Source organism: Corvus moneduloides, chromosome 5 (assembly GCF_009650955.1).
Source record: "Corvus moneduloides isolate bCorMon1 chromosome 5, bCorMon1.pri, whole genome shotgun sequence".
Lineage (NCBI taxonomy): Eukaryota > Metazoa > Chordata > Aves > Passeriformes > Corvidae > Corvus > Corvus moneduloides.
Window position 1 is genome coordinate 71769091 of NC_045480.1, and position 22637 is coordinate 71791727.

Here is a 22637-nt window from a genome sequence, read left to right on the forward strand (position 1 = left end):
AGAAACGGATGAGCTGCACTGGAAAGAAGCTGAGAGTTGCTTCTGTGCAACGTTTTCTATCAATGCTTTTTGTGTCAGTTCTTGGATGTTATAGGACAAGGTGCTGAGGTCCTTTTTCTGTGCTGAACTACAAAGCCTTTCCATCTCTAAGAGCTGTTCCATACTGGCTGTGAGCTCTTGGAACTAGCTGAAAGGACTGTAGGCAAATACAGCATATGAGTAATGAACTTCTGTTTTATAAATTTGGTACAGCAGTGGGACTATTTCCCCGGTGCTTTGTCAGAAATTTAATTAGAAGTGGCAGTTTTAATTAAATAACACAACTGGAGGCTGGGTTATTTCTCTCCTCCAGTTCCTTCTCAGTTTTAGAAGAGAAAGGTTGGGTTTTTTTCTACAATAGTTTCATTTTCTACAATAGTTTCAGTTATTCTATATGGTAAGTAGAACATTGAGCTGTACCATGGAAACCACATTAAATGTGGCACTTTAATAATAGTGATACATAAGATTCATAATTTAAAGTATTTCCATTAAATAACTTTTTCAGTTATTCAGCAGATTCTAGAAAAATGACAGCAATGCCAGAGGCTGATAATTAGAGGGGAGAGGGTTTGAACAAAACACTATTTTAAATTTTTTTTTTTTTTAAGTAACCTCTATCCGGTTGAGAGGTTTTCTGCTGAGTAAATTGAAATTCTGTCCTTTGACTCTGAATTACATATAATTCTTGCGGTTTAGTTGTGGTTTGGGCTGCTTCTTTTTTTTTTTTGAGGGGGCCTGGGTTGTCATGGGTGTCTGCCATTTTTTGCCAGTGCCCTGTGCTGTGATTTTTTTCAAAGCTGTACTTGCATCAGTGATTGGGGTTTGGCAATAGAACACCTCAACCATACAATCTCAAATCAGAATAATAAAATTCCTGACTGAAAGTGACAGCATGGGTATTTAGAACAAATCACGTTGCTGTAAATATATTCTTATATACTTATTCTCTCTAAATCATCAGGCTAATCAGATTCAATAATTTCCCAATTAATATTGATTACTTTGTTTTCTTTTATAACATCAGTAAAATATCGTGCAATGCTAATATCAGTGATACTACAGTATTTCCCTCTTAGCTAATATTTGTCACCATGCCAGAATCTGGAGTCTCTGGACTATTACAGTTCTTTTTTTACAGAAACGAGGGATAAACATGCGTTATGTGGAATGGACTATTGGCTGGGTTTGTTATATCCCTGAGAGAGTGTGGTTTTGAAAGATTGATCATATCTTCAGTGCTCTTTAAGTGGTAACAGGGATGAACCTGACACTGTGAGAAACCGGAATGCATCGAGTGTTCTTTTACATAGTGGGATTATTGGGTGGTTCTTTTATTTTCCTGAGGCACAGAATGATTTGCTTGCCCTGTTTGTTTTGCCAACAGAGAGATAACCCAGTTTCCAAGTGTTTCCCAAGAAGCTCGGTAGCTTGGGAAAAGGCCAGCAGCTTGGGAACTAACACTATACGTGCAAGTAAACAAGTGTTAATTCCCTTAATAGTGGGAAAAAGCTTAAATCCCTTTAGACTGGTTTTGTGCAACCACTGTCCATTAAGGAGGATGGCTGTCCTCCGGGGACTTCCTGCTTGCAGCACTAGATGATGGCTTCATCTCCTGCAGGAGTTCTGTATACTTACACTTCCTTTGGTTATCTCATATATCCTTCTGATTGTCTTACGTACTTTGATTATATTCTGTTTTCTCTGGGTATAACGTATGGCACACAGTGCAGAAGCTGTGGAAAGCACACATTTAAGGGAAGTGAGTTTGTTTACACAATAAATGCCGCAAATTTGTCAAAAGCTGAAGTTGAACTACCTGTTAATGCTTGCTTGAACTTCTATTTGTGGCTGGTTATAAAAATCCTGGTTTTTTTCTCCTCACCTTAATTAAAAGAAAAAAGCCTCAGACTTCCTTGCCTGGGAGCATCTTTATTCACTGCCTGTAGAACATGTGGAATGATGCAGCTCTTGAGTCAGACAAGCTATTTAGGCATGTCTTATTGAAATAAGACAAATTAGGAATTGGGAGGCAAAACATGTGGAGGATTTCATAGAATCCTAGAATGGTTAGGTTTGGAAGGGGCCTTGAAAATCATCTCATTCCACCCCCTGCCACCGACACCTTCGACTATCCCAGGTTCCTCCAAGACCCGTCCAACGTGGCCTTCAGGGACGGGGCAGCCACAGCTTCTCTGGGCGGCCTGTGCCAGAGCCTCCCCACCCTAACAGGGAATTTTGTCCTTGTATCTAGTCTTACCTTTTGTTTGTTTGAAGCCCTTCTCCCTTGTCCTGTGATCCAAGGCTCTTGTCACAATTCCCTCTTCAGCCCTCCTGTAGCCCTTTAGGCACTGTAAGGAGCTCTCAGGTCTCCCGAAAACCTTTTCGTCTCCAGGCCTGGCTCCAAAGCAGAGGTGCTCCACCTCTCTGAGCATCTTCATGGCCTCAACTCACTCCAACATGTCCTCATCTTATTTTGGGAGCCCCAGGCCTTGACACAGCACTGAGTCTCCTGAGAGTGGAGTAGAGGGGAAGAGTCACCTCCCTTGACTGGCTGGCCACACTTCTTGGCATGTAGTCCAGGATATGATTGGCTTTCTGGGCTGCAAGTGCACATTGCCAGGTCATGTTGTGCATGCATTTGGCCTTGTTGAACCTTCCTGAGGGTCACAAGGGCCCACCTCTCCAGCCTGCCAGGGTCCTTGTAGGTGACATCCTTTCCATCCAGCATGTCAGCCACACCACACAGCTTGATGTTGTTGGCAAACTTGCTGAGGGTGCACTCAGTCGCATTGCCCATGTCGCTGATGAAGATGTTCAAGAGCACCAGTTCCAACACTGACCCCAAGGAATGCCACTCATCACTGGCTTCTACTTGGACATTGGCTCTCCTCTGTGATTTGTTTTTTAATGAAAAACTTCTTTTGGGGGACTATCTCTTACTAGTCTGTGTTTGCAAGGCTAGTATTGTGTTTTGTTTGAAAGATGGGTTTTACAAACAAAGCGAATTGAGTTACAAGAAAGTGACTCTAAAAATAACGTCAAGACAATCCTCCTGCAAAAGAAGACCATACTTGTGTAGCTTAGAGGCCATGGCATCAGTGTCCTGTTATCAAAAGATTGCTGTAATATAAAGCTTCAGATGGTTAAGAGCTATTCATGCACATGGTATTTGAGGAGATTTGTTTTTATTATGAGCAAAGGCTTAGCAACTTGACAGAGCAGAAAAAAATTAATACAGTGGGTTAGTCATAATCCACTTCTTTGTTTTAAAACAAGTTAATGGACAGAAGACAATCAAGTTAAAACTTAATGTGGAACTCCTTTTTGAGTTTATTATTTCGGTTGTTTTAGCTTTTTATGGGTCACGTAGAAATACTGACTTTACTTATGACCTGCTGTTTGGTAAAGACTGAGGTTTAGGCATCAGGATATTTTTATTAATGCAATTGTATCTTTAGTCCTATAATACTGGTCCAGCCTACTGTTATTTTTGATGAAATATTCCTGTAAGCATGTGCTTATGTATTCTTAGTGTTTCTTTTTGTTATGAAAAGCTTTGGCTTTGATGTGCTGCTTAAATTTCCTCTGAGTCATAATGCTAGTTGCCAAACCATTGTTTTTGTTCTATTTGGACTTGATTCTAGTTCTACAGTTGTTTCCTCCTAGGGGGTTAAAGTCCATGAGCTTTTATTAAGATAAATGTCAGTGATTTTGAGTAGATTTGCATAAAAGAAGCCCTTAGTCTCTGGTAGGATAAGTCATGTATAATATTTAGTTTTAAAGTAACAGTGACTACAGGAAATATTAGAAATAAAAGTTGTTGACCTTTTCTGCACAATGGTATTTCCTTTTCTATTAAATGTGGAGCCCTCTCTCAACTGTAAGCTATCAGCAAACTGAACATCCTCACTGGTCATCCTGTGTTTAAAAAAATTTAAAAGTTTCTCCCTCACAAACAATTAATGCAACATCTTGTAGAAATTGCATCAAGGCAAATGATGATGATCAGTGATATGATTTCTAAAAATAAACATTGCCAAAGTGAAAACCTCAAGTCAGAGTTCAGAATTTGCTCTTCGCAGCAGCGTCAAAATCAGTAACTTCTGCCTATCCCAGCCAAGTGGCTGTCACAGATCATGACTTGACACCAGTCTTACATGTAGTAATTACTCAGTTATATTAAAATAAGATGGCGTCAGTCAGAAGGTCACAATTTATTGGCTACTATAGTTTACGTATTGTTGTAGCTGTCAGTGGGTTTTGACTTGATATTGAGCTGCTTTTTTTCTCTGTGGTTATTAGACAATATTGTTTTAATAACATTTGGAAGGAAAATGAGTATTTCTTATGCATGTCTCCCTGCATCACTTCAGAACTTTGAGGCTGCCTTCGAAATTTTAGTTGTCAGACAGAAGTCTGCTCAGAGTTTACAATGCTGCTAATGGATTTAATGTGTTTAAGATGGGCTCTGTAGGACTGGAGTTCAGCAAGGCAGCCAAGTATATCCTGCAACTCATCCCTCTCCAGTGAAGTATTTGAGGGCAAACAGATGCTTTAGTGTTCATTAGACTGATGAGTCAACACCTCGAGTTCCGGGCATCTCTTACATGATTTATTTTTCTGAACTTGCTTTCAATTCCTAAGATCTTTTTTCCAAATATTGTTTCCTGAAAACTGTGACTTTCTGCAGGAAATGAGCCAAGAGAGAACTGAGAAGCCTAAAAAAATTTAAACAGCCCAGAAAATAGAAGCTGAAACAAACTGAGGAATAGTGAATGCACTCATATATTTATCAGCAGAATTTAAAAGGGCAGAGGGCAGGCAGCTTAAAGTTGAGAACCAAAATGAAAGGAGGGCAATGAGATAAAGGAAGAGCTTCCAGCATGCAAAATAAAGGACACACATTTGTATAGGGATGGAAGGGGAATGGTTGAAGAAGACTTGGCTGACCATCAGCTCTAGGAATTGTCAAGTTTGAGTCACAAAGGAAAATACACTGCTATTGGGACAGAAGGAGGCAGCAAGGGGAAGATGAAGGATGAAAAGTGCATTCAGGTTTTCCTGTTAAGGCAAGTGTAAGCCTTGCATAAAGATGTATCAGGGAGGTGCTACAAGGTACAGCACTGGATGGGTCAGATCAAGAGATGATACCGAGAATATGGGACACAGGGTGCACCAAGTTAAGTGTCAGGTGCAGGTTGTTGGCAAACAGATGGAGGTGACCAGGTAGGTGATCAGACTCAAGCTTCTGGCTCTCAGGCCCTTTGTTTACTTTGGCACTGAAGAGTTTACAGTACATCATTCGGTTTCAGTAGATGTGCTCTTTATATAATAAAACACATAATAGATATAAAACTACTATATGTAATTGTGCACATATCTTATATAGAAAACAACAATCAATATATGTATATAACAGTAGTTCTGGACTTTTACTAGTACTTTTCTTGCTTTTCTAAGTCAGAAGAGTGAAATGAGTGAATCGCCAGCTGGCTGTTTGAATCCACAGCAAATGAGAGTATAAAAAGATGAAGAAATAGGATTTCTTAGCTTGAACTCAGCACCGTGTGAATGTATGCTGTTAGGAGCTGTTTAAAGGTTCCCAACAGTTGGGTAAAGGCCAGTTTGCATTTGTACCATTCTGTTGATCTCTTCTCTCTGTTCATTATGGACACCATTAAACACAAATCATGGAAAAAAAGTGAAATTGTGGGCTCAGTGCTTCGCTATTAATGTCATGTGTTGTCTTTACTCTTTTTGTCAGCTCACTTGAACTCATGTACTCCTCAATTTCTGCACGGTGCTAGAAACAGGACAAATTCAGGAATGCTGCGCACCTTTTGGTCATAGCAGGTGTCATAGAAATCAGGGCTAAACTGTCTGATAAAGTGACCTAAAGACACTTGCAGTGTCTCTGCCTCTGTAATCTGTGCATTGTAGGTGGGAGTCAGGTCTCTCTGTCCATTTATCAATTTCTTGTGCACTATGAAGGGTAAAATACTAACACAGAAAGCGGGTGGGAAGTGGAAGAAAGCCCTGCAGGAGCATCAGCCAGCTGAGAACGGTTATTGTTGGAGGCCTTTGCAGCTGAGCACAAATGTGCCTTTTGGTTTCTTAATGCCCTGGGGCAGAATTTGAAGCTCTACAGGTGTGGGGTTTATTCATTATTTTACGAAGCATCTTCAATTAATATATTTTGCTTTTCCTTGATATTCAGTAGCTTGTTGAAGAGAAGTGTGTATGGGAACACAGGCACAGAAATAACTGGAGGCATACTCAGTGCCCTGATTTCTGCTCTGTTGATGCTTTTGACCGATGGCCTAATAAAAGAATTGGCTGTGCTATTGTTGTTGCATGCTCCTACCCATTACGGAGCGGGGTATCCATGGAGAAGATGCCTTCATAACAATGAACACCTGGCGCGTGATTCTGCTCGGGAAACATTAGGAGGGGTGGGTCGGATGAGTACTCGCAATGTCTGTAATTGTTTATTCTAAGAATGTCCCACTTTCCGAGCTATAAATACTAGGAAGAGAGGAATAAGTAAAGGCTCTGTTCAAATATCTCCCCAGGAGCAGGTACTGAATGCTGGAGCATTTGTTTTGAAAAAGTGCTTTTGGGAATTGAGGGACTATATTCCTTAGCATTTACCTCTGTAAGAATAGCAGAGGGGGTAACTGAGGTTTATCTGTGAGCGCTGCTGTAGCATGAACTCAGTAATGGAAGATTCAGAGGGCTGTGGGATGGGCTGTTACATGAATAAGTGTGTTTCTTGTTTTATCTTACAGGCTGAAAATGAAGGCTTGCAAATTGCTAAAGGTCTGTAAATTGCCTTTTATAAGAACCAGATCAGGCAGGGGCTTAGTAATGCTATTGGTCCCTGCTCTCGTGGTTTGACCTGACAGGCAGCTAAACACCACACAGCCTCACTCTCTCCCTCCTCCCACACCCTGCAGGAGAATGGGCGAGAGAATCGGAAGAAATAAAATTAAGATTTGTGGGTTGAGTTAAAAGGTAGTTCACTAAGACAGAAAAGGAAGGGAGAATAATAGTAACAAGTAATAGGAGGAGGATGATGACTAAAGAATTGAAATATTCAAAACAAGTGATGCATGATGCAACTGCTCGTTGACCAGTGCCCACCCAGTTCCTGAGCAGCAGCCCGCAGCCAGCTTCCCTCCAAGTTTATCCCAGAATGTTTGGGGTTGGCAGGGACCTCTGGAAATCCTCTAATCCAGTCCCTTGCTAAAGTAGGTTCACCTGGAGCAGGTTGCACAGGGTCATGCCCAGGTGAATGTTGAGTATTTCCAGAGAAGGAAGCTCCACAACCTCTCTGAGCAGCCTATTCCAGTGCTTAGTCACCCTCACAGTAAAGAAGTTTTCACTCATATTCAGATGCAACTGCTTGTGTTCCAGTTTGTGCCCTTTGTCTCTTGTCTTGTCACTGGGCACCACTGGGAAAAGTCTGGCCTCATTCTCTTGACAGCAACCCTCAGGATATTTGTCTGTATTGGTAAGATTCCCTCTTAGTCATTTTTTTCCCCAGACTAAAGAGGCCCAGTTCACTCAGCCTTTCCTCCTAAGAGAGGTGGTCCAGTCCCCTCATCATCTTTGTAGCCTCTGCTGGACCCTCCCCAGTCCTTCCTTGTCTGTCTTGAGCTGGGGAGCCCAGAACTGAAGCCAGTAGTGCAGATGTAGTCCCACCAGGGGAGAGCAGGGGGGGAGGATCACCCCTCTCATCCTGCTGGCCACACTTCTCCCTGTGCACTCATTGGCATCCTCAGCCCCCAGGGCACTGCTGGCTCTTGGACCCCTTGTTGTCCACCCAGACCCACAGGGCCTTCTCTGCAGAGCTGCTCTCCAGCAGGTCAGCCCCAACCTGTGGGGTGCTGCGAAAAGCTGACTTAGTGCAAACTCTGCTTATAGCAGCAGCTAAAACATCAGTGGGGGATCAACATGATTCTCATCCTAAATCCAGTACTTAGCACTGTACCAGCCACTAGGAAGGGAATTATCCTGGCTGAAACCAGGACACTCACTAGTGACTTCAACTTAGAGAAATGGTCAGGTCTAAGAAATAGAACTGGGCTGTTTCCAGAGCCTTAATGCTTCATCAGAGAGAGTTTAGAAACTGCATTTGATGCATTTAGATTGTGTATAAACCACATTCCTGGACTTAAAGCAAGTCTCTGTTGTAGCACTATTCCTATACACAGCATGCCCTTAAATCACAAATATTTACATTCCATGAGACGGAGGATACTTCATCGTGCTCTAGACAGTTGCCAGCAAAGTTGACAAAATCAGGGTGGTGATGGGTGAAGTTGTTGCTCTGTTAACCTGTGCGTCTTCCTCACTGAGTTACAAACATTGGTTTGCATAACTGCCAGGGAAAAATGTGTACAAGGAACGTGGCTGCAGTTTCAATCACTCAGGCTGCACGTTTGATGTTTTGATATTGCTGAAATGTAAACTTTCCTTGATGCTTTTTCCCCCCCTCCAAAAATTTTGCAGCTCTGTGGGGTTTTTTTGGCTAAGAACCTGCACATATTGAAGGATTTGTCATGGTCATAACATTTCAGTTTTGCATATTTGTACTACAGGCAGCATATTTATTTCTCAAGAGAGAGTTCCATTAACTTCATCTGTGCCACTGCATTATAGCAACATCATGCATAGACTGGTTCCAGGTTCAGTTCGAAATCCTTAATCTTACAAATGCCCTGGATGTAGTGAGTAGGAGTTGGATATGACACAGGAGTAAGTCTGTTGTGCACATGCAAATTCCCATGCAGTAGCTATCTGCCTGAATGGTACCAGGTATTCCACATCTCTCTGCACGCCCAAAAAACTCCTCGCAGGTTGGGTGGTTAGGTTGTCCCTGGCCCCTGAGCTGCCTAGAAATTTTGTGGAGCAGGGCTTCAATTTCTAGGGAAGGGCTTCATCTCCTCAGCAGCTTCTTGTATGATAGAAGAGCTTATTCTGGTGAGATTTTAGGTGCCCAGAGGATATGTTCTTTAATAGTAAAATTTAAGTCCTAATAAAAACAAAAAAGACATGAAGAAAAGAGAGTTTTAATGCATCACAAGGTTTCCTTTTAAAGCTTTGTTTTGCTAGGAGGGAGAGTGACAAAGTCCTTTTAGTCAGTCTAATATCAGAAAATTAGAACAGGTGTGTCCTAGTACATCCTGTTGTCAGACTTTCGGCAGTCATTTTCTGGTTTCCATGGCAGAATGTAGTGGCACCAAGGTGGTCTGGGTTTGCAGTGTAATCTGAAGAGCCTCTTCCAAGTTAGTGCTCCTTGTTTTCTCTTCATTTAGCTGTGTAAAGAAAAACATGGAAAACAGAGTAGGAAGCAGGTTGTAGAGACCATCCTCAAAAAGATAAGCAAGCCGTTTGACAAAACATGCATCACCTCATACTGACTAATAATCTATCCAGTCACTCCTGGGGGGAAAAATAAATGTACAGACAGTGAAAGGCACATTGGGAAAATGCTTTTATATTGTTCGCTGTGGACTGCAAGCTCTAATAATAAAATTCAAAAAAGCAACTACAGAAGTTGCAGCAGATAACAGAAAACTTCTTTGCTTTGGAGAAGTTTGCATTTTAGATACCTGTGTTGATAGGTAGTGAGAGGTGCACATTTCTGCCCTGGTGATAAGCTCAGTTTGGGTGGTCATGCAGGATCAGCACTTTGGGTGAAGATTCATGGCACTTTAGTAGAAGAGATATATGCTGAAGACTTTAATTAGATGTCTTAATATATTAAGACATACAATGCATAATTAAAGACATACATTATGTGTCTTTAATTATAAAATGTTGTGACGTAATTCAAGAAATGTGTGTAGTATACGTATGTAAGCTTCTGTAAGAAAGCAAATATTAATACTACTGAAAAAATTAGTTATTTTATTTGCCTACCTAGTAGAAACTCAATGCAGACAGTCTGATTTTCTCATGCAGGTATCATAAATTATAATACTAGCTTGTGGTCTACCAAAACATCGTCATATAAATGAGGATTAGTTGAAGATTTTACATTTATATGGTCTATGAGTACCCCCAGTTTTACACAGCTATATTCTGTTTCAGGTTTCACGCAGTTTCATTAGTTATTGTAAAGGCTGAGATTTTCATGGTTCAGTGCATTAAATCTTTTTTTTTTTTTTTTTCTTTTTCTTGGCCTCATGTCAGATTAAAGTTATTTGTGGGTGGCTGCAAGGTTTTTTCCATTAATAAACCTGCATTATTCTCATTGCTGCCTTCCTTCTGATGGTATCAGTGGTTGACAGGCAGTGATCTTTTTCCAATCTCGGCAATGGGCTGTTGCTGTGGTAGAGGCCATTCACTAATGGAGACTTGCTTTCACAAAATAATCTCGAATTTGCAGAGGATTCCTTCTTCTGTGTTGGCTTTGCTGCTTTTCGAACTTCAGCTTGTATTTTTCATTTAATTACAATCTCTTAAGTAGACAATGTAGGAGACCTGTTTGTAATTGAGTCTAGGTAATTAAAAGAGAGGAAAGGAAACAAGTATATAGATGTATTTGTGCAGTCCCTTTTTATTATCTGTGTGGCTTTCAAGCTTGGCTTCCTGTTCCTGATAATAATTTTTCCTGTTTCAGGTTTACCTGGCAGGTAAACACAGTTTTAGCTGATGAATTATATGCTGTCAAAATTGAGAGGAATTTACTCTTTATTTCAATAAGTGACCTATTATTGCATTTATTTTTTCTATAACTTTTCCTGTGATACTGTTGTAACATAATCATTTTCCACCAGATGCTATCCCAGACATTCTCAGGGTTTGTGGGGGGTTGTGCCTGCTTGGTAGTTTCCCTGGCTGTGTGGCACGGCCCTTCTTTCCCAGTGAACTCCGCAGTGGCACACCTTACACTTCAGATATTTGGGAGCTGAGTGCTTGAAGTATTTCGGTGTGCCCTGCCCTCTGACATTCACCTTTAGCTCCCCAGTACTCAAGCCCTGGCAGGAGGCAGGGTGACACAAATAGCTACGGGTGGCACAGCCCTTGCAGTTGCAAGTACTTGTAAATAAACCGAGTGGAGAGAGGAAGGAACGTGATTTCCCGAAACTCACAGAAGAAATGTGCAGATTTTACAGGAGAGTTGTTTTCTTGGCTACCCCATGAAGTTAAATTTGCAGTTGGTCCCACCCCCAAACACACACTGCAGACTTACTCCTCTAACAACACTAAGGCATACTCTATTTCTTTGGAAGTGCCACTGTCATCTTCTGGACCTTAATGTCCACGTAAATCCCTGACTCAGGGAGTATTTAATGTTCTTTCTGCTGCCTCACAGCACAATGTGCAGGCTGTGAGGTACCTCCAGTCACCCAGCAGGTGTGATAGCAATTATTGTGACACAAGCAACTGAAGGAGTTAAATGCCCAGAGCTCATTATTCTAATTACACGACAGCAGAGAACACCTCATTGGCATCCATCAATATACTGGTTCAGTTTGAAGTGAAAACCTGGGAATTTATAATGCAGTCGATAAAAATGATGATGATGGTGTAGATGTAACCTTCATATATTGCAGTGCATCCAGCAGCATCTCTAAGATATTTTTGCTGTGATTTGAAAAATATCAGGCGTGCTTTTTTAATCAATACAGTTATTGTTCTTAAACCATGCAATAGCATTTTAGCCTCTCCTCATACCTGAAAGTGTTCAGCTCTAGTATTTGTTACCTGAGCCCACTGTCATGTCTGCAAAGGAGAGCTGAATATTAATCATACTCGGTGTCAGTTCAGAAGCTGTGATGCAGCAGTTAATAGCAAAGAAATTTCAAATGTTTATACTTCATATTCAAAGCTGGAGATGAAGTTTTTTATTATATCTGTGTTGCCCCGAAGAGTCGACACAGGATGTTTTTAGCATTTCACAGAAGACTCTCGGACACCTTCCAGGTTTCTGGCTGTGCTGGGGGATCCTGTAAATACAGCTGGGGGTGGTACAGAACAGCCTTCGAAAGCAGAGCTGGTAATGCACCAGTGATAGAGCTCCTATGCTAAACAACCCACAGCCCTGGATGGTTTCTTTGCTTTTGAGGCAGCGTTCTCATTTTCATCTTTGTTCTCACCCCATGTTAGTTCAGTTTGCCTTTCAGATCATCTCCTTGCTTGCTCTGGGTCATGTGCCAAGTGCTCAGTCCATGATTAAGTTACAGCCAGGGCTGCTGGACATGAAGGTGCTGGAACTGTAGATGTCTGTGCTTATGTTTCAGTCTTGTTGCAACTGGATTAAAAAATCTTAACGGGAAACCTCAGTGGCAGAGCTTAACTTTAAAAAAAGAGCTTTAAGCTTATCTTGCAGATTTATATATTTTTTTAATGCTTTTAACTTCTGAATTTTTTTTTAAAATAAACATTAAGGTAACCATGGAAGAAGGCTAAGCTGACACATTTTCTTACGCAAGTGATGGAGGCTCTGAGGCCTCAGAAAGTATGATGGGTCAGTTGACAAGCAGTGGCTAGCTCAAGAACTATCCCAGTTCTTTAAAGCATAAAAAAAATAATCTGAACTGTTAACATATGTAAAATTGATTCAGTTATTGTTACAGTTGACTGCAAATATTAGGAAGTACAAATTACAGAAAAATTAAAGAAGTTTTCCTTCTTGTTCTTCCCTCGGGATTTAAAAAGTGTTCTAAGAAACTTGACGTGTTAAGTATTTTAAAGATGGTGTTTGCTTTCTCTGTTTTATTTTAAATCTGTTGCTAAAGTTCTTTTAAACCTAAATATCTAACTGGACACTTTGCAGTAAGGATTGAACTTTCTAATTTTAATATCTGATGCTGAATTTTTGACTCTTTAGAGTTATCATCCAAAGCACCTTTTCCTAAACTTGTTCATTTCTTAGTATTTTCAAGGTTCAAAGCATATTTTTTACATTTCAAACAGTTCTATTTTCCAGAGTTAGTATCTTGGAGTATTTGTGTTCTTTATTGTAGAAAACAGAGCTTGACACAAGCAGTAGTATTTTATCTCCAGAAATGTTGTTAGGGCTTGGTGATGTACAAGTCCAGAGCTCCAGCCTCCTGCTCTACCCAAAGGTTAAAAATAATCAATTCAATATTACAGTTTGGATGTAAAATATTAGTGGATTTAAATAAAGGGTTTTTTTTTTTAAAGATCACATTAGATGATGTATTGGTTTTGCTTCTCTAAAGCAAATAGACTAAACTATGTCAATCTTCATAGTAACAGCAACTGTTTTGCTTTCTTTTGTTGCAGATCACCAGAAACTGGAAAGAGAAGCTAGAATCTGTCGCCTCCTGAAGCATCCTAATATCGGTAGGAACATTTCATTGCCTAGTACAGTATTTATCAGGTTAGAAAATTTAGGGGAAATGGAAATTAATAAATACAAAGAGCAGCTCAGAGAAGTCAAGTGCAAGTATCTCCAGGCAAGGCTCTTTCTTTATAATGTGGTGCTCCTTACGAATTCTGCTATGGGATGCAATATTCTGTTGGATCACCTAAAGCACCGTGCGGTGTTCTCATCTTTGAGCCATTGCTCTGCCATCAATGAGCTCTCTGTGCCAGGTGTTTGGGGTTTTTTTGAGCAGTGTGTAGTGGGGTTTTTTCCAGGATTGCTCATGACTTTTGGAGACCTGCAGAAGAATTTCAGCGGACAGTGTCTGTTGCACAGTGAGCCAGACCAATGTCAATAGTTAGTGCTGGTTTTAGTGAGATGCTTATTTTATACTGTGTTTTGTGTTGAGATTCTGTCCTTCCATTGATGAAGAAAGCTCTGCTCCTTTTATTTCCCAAGCTGTGTTTTCTAACCATGTAAAGCAAAAAAAAAAGTGTTGTGGAGGTGTGTCTGTCTCCTTGCTTTAGAAACAGTGTAAACAGGTAAGTACCTTGATCTTAAGGGAACTGTAGCTGGGGTTCTAAGTTTTTCCAACATCAAATTATATACCAAGGGTATCTCTCACAAGGATATTTGCTGTACCTGAGACTTCTGCAGAAGGGTGGGAATTTCCTGTCCTTTGTGGTATTTTTAGGCTAATAAAATTGTTTGGTGCCTGGGATGAAATCAGCTCCTTCGTTTTAATGATAAATAGAAAGTGAAGACGAGTGTACCACAGCTCAAAATGACATGTCAAATTTCTGTGGCATCTCTCTTAAGCTTACAGGTTTGACCTCGAAATTTGATTAAGGAGGAAGAGGAGTGTTATCTGTGCTATTTTATCCCACCAAAGATTTTGCATTGTAAAGTGGTGAGAGATAAGGGAATGTCCTCTTTTTGGGGAGGCATTGCAGCCCTTCTGCAGCTGTGGTTACACATATGGTGTAGTCGGACTCCAGAGTCATTCACCTGGGCCTTGCTGGAACCAGAATGTATTTGTGAGCTTCCACAAGCCAGGCAAGACGAACAAAAGACAATAGTGAACTGGTGCAGAGGAAGGGCTGAAATGCACAGAACTCAGTTGAAACAAAAGTCTAAATTGGTTCTATGTGGTCACAAATCTTCACCTTGTTGAGTGGCTTGGAGCAGTGTAGGATGGAGTTCAGCTCCTCTGTGGCAGACCAGCTGTTCCACATGCACAGTTTCTATCTGTGACGTTTGGCTTGGAGTGCAAACAGGCAATGACAGCCTTGGTGACAGGCAGGTAGGGCTCTGCAAATCTGCACGAACTGTGTGCATCACCACCTGCACCAAGGGGCACAGTTCATGGGATAATGGACAAAGTGTTCTGCTCCTCTTTCAGAAAACCTGCAATTAACATGCCCGGGGTTTGGCAGCAGGCATTGTATTCTGTCCTATTCCTTCTCCTGCAGCCATGCCCTCAGGCAGCTAAATGATGACCCTAAAATCATTCCAAGTGCTGCTAGCAGCCCACTGGAGCTCTTACGCCTGGGTCACTACCATATCCCCCTTTAAACTGTTACCTCTGGTGACTAATGGAGCTGCATCACACCAGGAAGCACTGAGAGTGAAAAAGGAAGTGTGCCAGAGGAAGGCAGCTCAGCTCTGACAATGAGTATGTCTAAGTTAAGAAAAATAAGAAAAAAATGATAACTGTTTTTTCCAGTGTGATTTCTGTAGGATAGCAGAGATCTAGTTTAATTGATTGGGTGGTTTCTCAAAGATGACATGCATCGTTTTCTTCACTTTCCTCCCATGTAGCTTTTTTTTTAGTTACTCGTCTTTTTAAATTACATATTCATTGCAGAGTGACAGATTTCTGAAATTAGACTTCACTAATCCTTTCTCTGGTAGTTCAGGCCTATTCTTTATTCTTCCTAGTTAGCTTGATTAAATGTCCCTTCAAAAAGTGACTTAGTTTGAAGGTGTCAGTTCCAGGGTAACTTTTTTACTAAAGTAATACACATATAATAATAGTACTCCTTTTTTATGGTGTTGTATGATCTCTTCTATTAATTACCTTCCAAGTCTTAGCCTGTACCAGATACTCCAGGGTGAAAACCCCTCTTTAGTTACCTTTTTCATACTTTTCTCCAGTCAGAAGAAAGCAGCCCAGCTGTGGTGAGTCACATTTTTTGATTTTAGCCTGTGAGTAAACACATTGTACTTTTCAAATGAGCAAGATTTATTTCTTTAGAGAAAAAGTTAAAAAAATAATCTTAACACCGGAAATATTTTCCAATTATTTTTGCTGTGAAAATAGAGAATTTTCAAAAACTTCTGCAGATCACTGGTTTTGTGTTTCCAAGTTAGGCATCCAATTAGTACCTAACCAGAAAAATACTTAGTATTTAGTTATTTCATGAGGATAAGAAAGATTTCAGGACTAAACTTCTTAACAATCAACATACCTGTATTTTAGCTTCCCAACGATGCCATATTTCTATCTAGTTCATATCTGATTGGATGGCGGGTCTATTTAATGAGTGCCATTATGCAGTTAGGAAATCTTAGGATGACATTTGACAAAAGCTTTCCACTGTAGTCTGTAGTCATAGGTCCTAAACTTCAGAAGTTCCTCTGGTATTGGCAGAGGAATCTTAAAACTGGATGTGAGTAAAGCAGAATTTTTTCTTTCAGAAAGATAAAACTTTGAAATGTGGAAAGTAAGGAGACACATACGAAAATATTTTCACTTCAGTTCCTGATTTGAATCTCCCAGAGTAATCACTGCAAACAATAAAATCTGAGGAAACGAACATATTTTCTGCTGGCTTTTTGGAAGTATTTATGAAATCAGATTATTATTTAATGAATCAAGGTATCTACCAAATATTCACAAAGAAAGTATTTAAATATGTTTGGAGAGAGACTAATTCTTCTTAGGCATTTCTACTGAAGGAGTGATTCTGAACTAGGAAAGATACCAAGTTCTGAATTCACGTATGAAAAATTAAATCACTGATTATTCCCACCAGACAAGTGTTGGAAGGGAAGCTAAGAGATCTTCCTTCCACTTACCCAAGAACGTGTATGAGCATTAAAAGGGGAGGTAGTTTTTTGGCAATGGAAGCGTGAGGATAACTTAGGGGTATGATGTTTTCTGACTTGTAGTGTGGATTCTTTTTTTAAGCTTTATACTCAGAACTGTCTATTCCTGAAGACGTATTTATTCCTGCTATTCAGAACCGTGTACAGGCAGTTATTGTTGGGAAACTAAATATTGTTGAAGAAAGGCCAAATGTTAAGTGATTCTGTTTCTGTGCAGTCCTTACTGTTCATGGTCATAGCCAAGAAGTGTCATGAAAATCTTCCTTGAAATTGGTTTCACTTCTTCTACGAGCAGGGCTCCAGTACCTCTCTGAAAGCTGAACTTTGCTGTGCAGACACTGCTTTGCATATAACTAATTCAGTTCATTTTTCAGCATTGCTTTCTTTTATTCATCCTTTTAATAAATCTATGGTTTCTTTTCTGTCCAGCCTTCTAGTTATGATGCCTAGTGAATGGTGTAGAAAAAATAAGGAAAGTGGATTACAAACAGTGTTTTCTGTTCTCCTTTTTCAAATCTCTGTTTCCCAGTTGAGTAATATGTATGTGAAAGTTTGTTTAAAACCCACAGAATTTCCTCATCCTTTCCTGTTACAGCTGGTGATGATTACAGCTGGTGATGGGGTCAGTGGCTCTGACCCAGGAAGAGGTGACCGGTCCAGGGAGATGGCCCCGAAAGGAATCGCCTTCCCAAGGCCCGGTGTCTTCCCTCAGCTGCTGGCAGGAGGGCCCTTGCAGAGGCTGTCAGCTCTTTAGTGGTTGTCAGCTCATGATTCCAGCTCAGCTCTGCAGGGCAGCCTCCAGGCCAGACCAGAGAGAGAAATGAGAGGCTCGTGTGGCTGGTTCCGCACGGAAGGAGCTTTATTGCTGGTCCGTACTCCGGTGAAGGGGAAAGCCAGGGACGAGAGCTCCCTTCCACAGGGGCAGAGGCCTTAGCTTTTATAGGGATACAGGGGATGGGTGAAGGCCAGTGGGTTACAGAGGATCTGCATAGGGTCTCCTAAAGGATTGTGGGTCTGTCTTTTCTCACCATGACCAAAGAAGTGGTTGCCTTTCCAGGGAGTCCTGCTGGGCGATTATGAAATCTCTTATCTCAGCAGAGATCCCTCCAGGGCAGGGGCTGGGCATACCCAACAACTTCCATTTACAGTTACTCCTCACCAATATCATTGTTGAGATTTCTGCCTCTTGTTACCTTAGTCGTTTGTATCGTTGTAGTAGAAAGTGAGCCCTGCTGAATTTTGTTCGGGAATTAAAATGAGGCAAAAGCCATTAGCTGAACTTCCAGGCCTTGAGAAGAAACTTTGAGAGGCCTCAGAATCCTTTCTTCCGAGTCAGTCTTTGCAATTTTGGTATTTTCTTTTCTTCCAGCTTTGCTTGAGTAATCTGGCCTCTGCTACACTGCGGTAGGAAATTTCTAGGCAAACACAGCTTGTGTTCCTGTGGTAACAGAGTTCCTGGGCTGCAGGATTTTGTGCACTAGGGAGATTTGCAGAATTGCTGTGTTTCTCAGGTTCTTACCATGGTGACATGGCTGTACATCAGTGCATATAGGGTTGCTTTTTTACAGAGAGTTTAAAATGGATGGAAGTGTAGGTTAAGCCTTGCTGTTCGGAGAAACTAGTGCTTTTTCTTTGTGAGATTGCACATCAAGCTACCTTAAAAGCTTACTTCCTTTGCTGAGCAAATACCCATGGAGGATTTGTCATCTTGGGTAACTATTACTTTTCCAGCAGTTCCATGTGTACTAATGCTCCCAATTTTTTAATTTAGCAATTTGGAAAAAAATTGGTGAGGAAAGTAACCATCTCTTCACCAAGAAATCCAGTGTCATTTTCCTGGTTTCTCTCGTTTATCTTCTTTTGGTGAACTTTTGATTTCTTGGTCCTCTTTTAACTTTAGGTAAAGTTGATTTTTAGCACTCTGATTTTTAGTCTTGCAATTCATATAATTTCGGTGGTGTAACACTGTTGCACCATCTCGTTACGAGTTTTGGCGTTGATTTACAGCTGCTTTGCTAATTTTGGTTTATGAGATCCCAAATAATGATAAAATCTGCATTAGCCTGATGATGCAAGCTCCGACCCAGTCTAGAAAATTGCTGATTCAAACCTGGTAAAACCATGGAGTTTTTTTCCCAAGTGGAGTTTGCTCTGGCAGGGTTTGTGCTGAGTCTGGGTAATATTTTCCTAATGGGAGTTAGACTGTTGAGATGTCTCTGTAACTGCTGGAGGGCTTCTGCTGGCTTTGCATTCCCATTTCCTTACAGCCCATCATTGCCTGCCTCTGCCACCTCCTCCCTTGGCCTTACGTTACCAGTGTCTAAGCTATGGCAGGCAGGCTAGGTCCATTAGCCAGCAACATCAGGCTCGAGTCTGATCAGTCTTCATTCCTTCCCCAAAGGCAGCAGCAGATTTTACTGACATGTGGCAGCCCTTCAGGTGATAAATGAAGTTCTTTTGGCACGAGGCCAGGCTGTCCCTGAGTGGCTCTGTAAGTCAGGGTACTTAGAGGTAAATAGGACTGCCAGGCAGAGATGGGGCTGGGTCACCTCCGATAGGCCTGAGCCTGTTCCTGTGGATCTGCTTGTCTGGCCTCAGCGGGGCTGGAGCTGTGGCATTGCCACGAGTGTGCTCTGAGAGCAGGAAGGTCTCTCCTCCACGAAGAGCTGGAGCTGCACCAGCAGGTGGAAACATGGGGCAGTGTCTTTCCAAGGCAGGCTGGCATTGCAGCAGGCCAAGAGGCAGCCTAGATGCAGAACAGGCTGGGACACAGGGGAAAAAGACAAATCCCTAATCTGCTTTCATGAGTGTGTTGGTGTCTGTTTGGAGTCTGCTCATTTCCGTGCTTTGAGCTGGGAACTTGTCATCAATGGCTGAGGAAATTGATAGCCCCCAAACTTGGCACTGCTCCTCACCACACTCTGTGCTTGTGTCCAGCTTACTTACTCCTTTTGCCACAAGGAAAGGAGGAAAAGCCTGCATTTGGAGGTTACTCTGCCTCCCCACCATAACACAAAACATGAGCATCGAAGTCGTTAAATTCCTCATGTGGGGGAAAATAAGAAACTGCATATTGCCTTATCCTTTTTGAAAAGAGGGCAATTAAAGATATGTGGGGGGTTTGTGTCCTTTATGCACAACAATATGTCCTTTATATTTGCCAAGTATGTGCATGGCACTTCATGGAGTCCCAAGAATCTCAAGAGAAACGCTGTTAATATACAGAAAATGTGGATGCAGTAACTCTCTTCTGAATTTCATTTGTCTTAGTGTGGCACAGTTGTGAGTAGCTGAGCTGGTATTAGTTAAGTCACTCTATAAACCAATCACAGGGTGAAAATCAGGCCTGTTCAGGTCGAGTGGATGTAGTTCTTTAGCACAATATTTTTTCTGAGGTTAATTTAAGGTTTCACTCTTTACATCGAAAATATATAGTTCTTTCCTGATGCAGTGAAAATCAAACCAATTCCCAACTATATAAATTGATGTTCAATAAACATGGTCCTCGGGGATATATTAACTATAGCTATGCAAATAAATAAATAAATAGAGTTTTTAATATAAAGCTCTAGTTTATGTGGGACTGATGCATTAGAGAACCTCACTTCCTTTAATTATTTTTATTGCTTAGATGAGCTGATCACGTCAACAATTTTAAATCTCATCCATTGTGTTGAGTTAATTAAATTTGCAATTTCTCTGATGAATAAGGTGAACCATAGTCCTTGAGACAATTAAAACATCAAGAAACCAAATAAACGGGTGTTACAACATGATTTCATACTTAATGTAAAAGCCAATTTAATGAGTATTATAAAATAACAGATTGGATGTTTAAAGTCAGCCGTGGCTACAGCAAGTAGCTGACTAGTGAAGTGCAACAACAGGATACAGAAGCTGGTTTTGCAGTTGCTATTTGTGAAATTAAATGTACTGGAACGCAACTGAACCAGGCAAGAGCACACAGGGGGGCATAGTGGGGTTTGTTGCAGCTGGGTTTTCTGCAGGCTTTCTCCTTCTCAGCAGTTTTTGTTACTGTTTTGCATCTGATTCCTTTTAGTTGGTGAAGTTCTTGTGAATGTATGTTGATGTTTAAGAGGAAAAGCCTGAAAGTTTTCACTGCTGTTCTTGTAAGGATTTGGTGTGGAAGGGCTTTCTGTAGAGCTGTTGGTGGCCTTGAAGTGAGTGGAGTATCAAAATCCCCCAACAGTTAAAAGACTTTAAGTTGTTTAGTGCTAATCAATGTGTCACTGCTTTTCAACATGAGCCATATGAAGCATCAGATAATGTGGTCTGAGTGTGCCAGCAGAGAAGGGGGAAGGCAGCTTTATTGGGTGTTAGAGCTTTTGTCCATTTTGCTTGCAGCAGAATCCTTTCATTCTGCTAAAAGTGGCATTGCATCTTTAAGTTTCCCTCTTCAGGGTTACTGTGGAGCATAAAAATGTCTTTGAGTGCAGACAATGACACCACTCTTTGCCATGCTACATTAATTCTCTTTCCTTTTAATGGAGCACAAGGTTATTTTAGCTCAAGTGAAGCATTGCTGGCTGTAATATCCCTGATAACTGTAGCAGCATCCATAATAGACCGAGGAAAGGAGGTTTCACTAAGATTTGCCACCAAGTTTGTAATTTTTTTCCTCAGAAAGTATATGCCTAATTTGCACCAAAATAGGTAATGATTCAGTATAAATCAAGTGTGAACTAGGTCTTGAAGCATTTTCCATCCCTGTTTTATAGCTGTGTTTGTATGTTTCCTTAAATGCATGAAAATTCTTTCATTGTGTATCCAGAGTCTCTTAAACATTTTTTCTGTCTGTGAAGTCCACTCCACTTTTGCAGCAAGTCATTTGAAATGTAAAATAGAGTAATCCACAGAAGCGGGAAGTGGAATTTAAACACCTCTCTTGAGGATCCTGCTGTTGGGGGTGAGGGCTTGGATGGCTGCCACACTTCCCACTTGTATTTTCATCTCTTTTTCTGCTTTACTTTCTATATGTGTTTCCTGGAGTGAAGAGTTTCATAATTGGCTGCATTGCTGACTTCAAGAGCCATGGAAATAAGCTCAACTGAAATGAATTGCTCTCTCTCTGCACACACAAGATGGATCTTTGGGAACTCACATTTTTTTGTTGTTTGGAAGCTTTGTTTATTATGAATCTGCAACCACATGTTATGCATACGGATAGACATCATGACTCCCAGCTAAACCACAAATATGTAATTTTCCTCTGGACCCTTTCCTCCAAAAACAGAGATCTCTACTACTTCAGCTAAACTAAGCTTTTTCTTTCAGTAAAGCTAGCACAGACATTTTTAGAGTATTTTTGGGGGATATTGTAAGTTCCGTTCCCTTTGCTTTTACAGTGTTGCTGATGGTCTAATAGGTGGATTTTGTACTGGTTCTTGGACTGATACCCAAATATTGGAAATCTTTACTTGATCTGGGGGCAAGGAAAAACCAACCCCCAGCTGAAAAAAGGTTGCAGTGTATTGGATGGTGTGGATGGGTGTCACTGGACAGCATTAGAGCAGCTCCTGCAGGGGTGGTAAAAGTGTTATCATGCATTTTCCATGATAATCCTGCCCCAGCCTTGACATTTGTGCCTCTGGGCTGGCCACACTCTGTGGGGCACTTCTGTCTTGGTCTGTTCCCTTTCCCAAGAGAAAATAAGGAGTTATCATCCAGGCAGCATTTGTCTCCCAGGCAGCCTAAATCTGCCCATTTGGAGTGTTTGTCATCCTAATGCATGGTGGGTGAGCTGTCACTCAGGATGTCACCCTGTCACCCTGCTTCTGGAAAAGGTCCCTCCAAGCAGAATGTGTTGGGCTGTCTGTGCCACCTGAGAGCTGCATCCCACCTTAACCCTCCCATTTTCCTGTGGCAAGCAGAAAAGGATCTGTTTAGACATGGGGGCAGAGAGAAGGAAAGGGATGAGCAAACCCTGGGCATGTGAGCTGGGAGCAGTAAGAGGCAAAAGGAAGGTCTCCTGACTTCGGACTGTGGATTATGTTTTGACTTTGCGACCATAAATCAGGAGTGGTGCTTTGGGAGCTCACTGTGGAGCTTTGGAATGTCTTTGCTCCTTTTCCAGAGGCAATACCAAGCTAGGAAGCTCATTAGGAGGGACAATCTGTGG

At 41.2% G+C, this 22637-nt stretch overlaps 1 protein-coding gene across 33 annotated transcripts in view; it reads left to right on the top strand.

Moving 5' to 3' along the window:
- Positions 1-22637, top strand: part of CAMK2D (calcium/calmodulin dependent protein kinase II delta) — a 124345-nt gene that overhangs the window by 35012 nt on the left and 66696 nt on the right. For all 33 annotated transcript variants that reach the window (XM_032109981.1, XM_032109979.1, XM_032109977.1 and 30 more), the window contains exon 4: positions 13306-13365. In XM_032109981.1, the coding sequence (XP_031965872.1) occupies positions 13306-13365 (60 nt within the window). The remainder of the gene's footprint in view (positions 1-13305; positions 13366-22637) is intronic.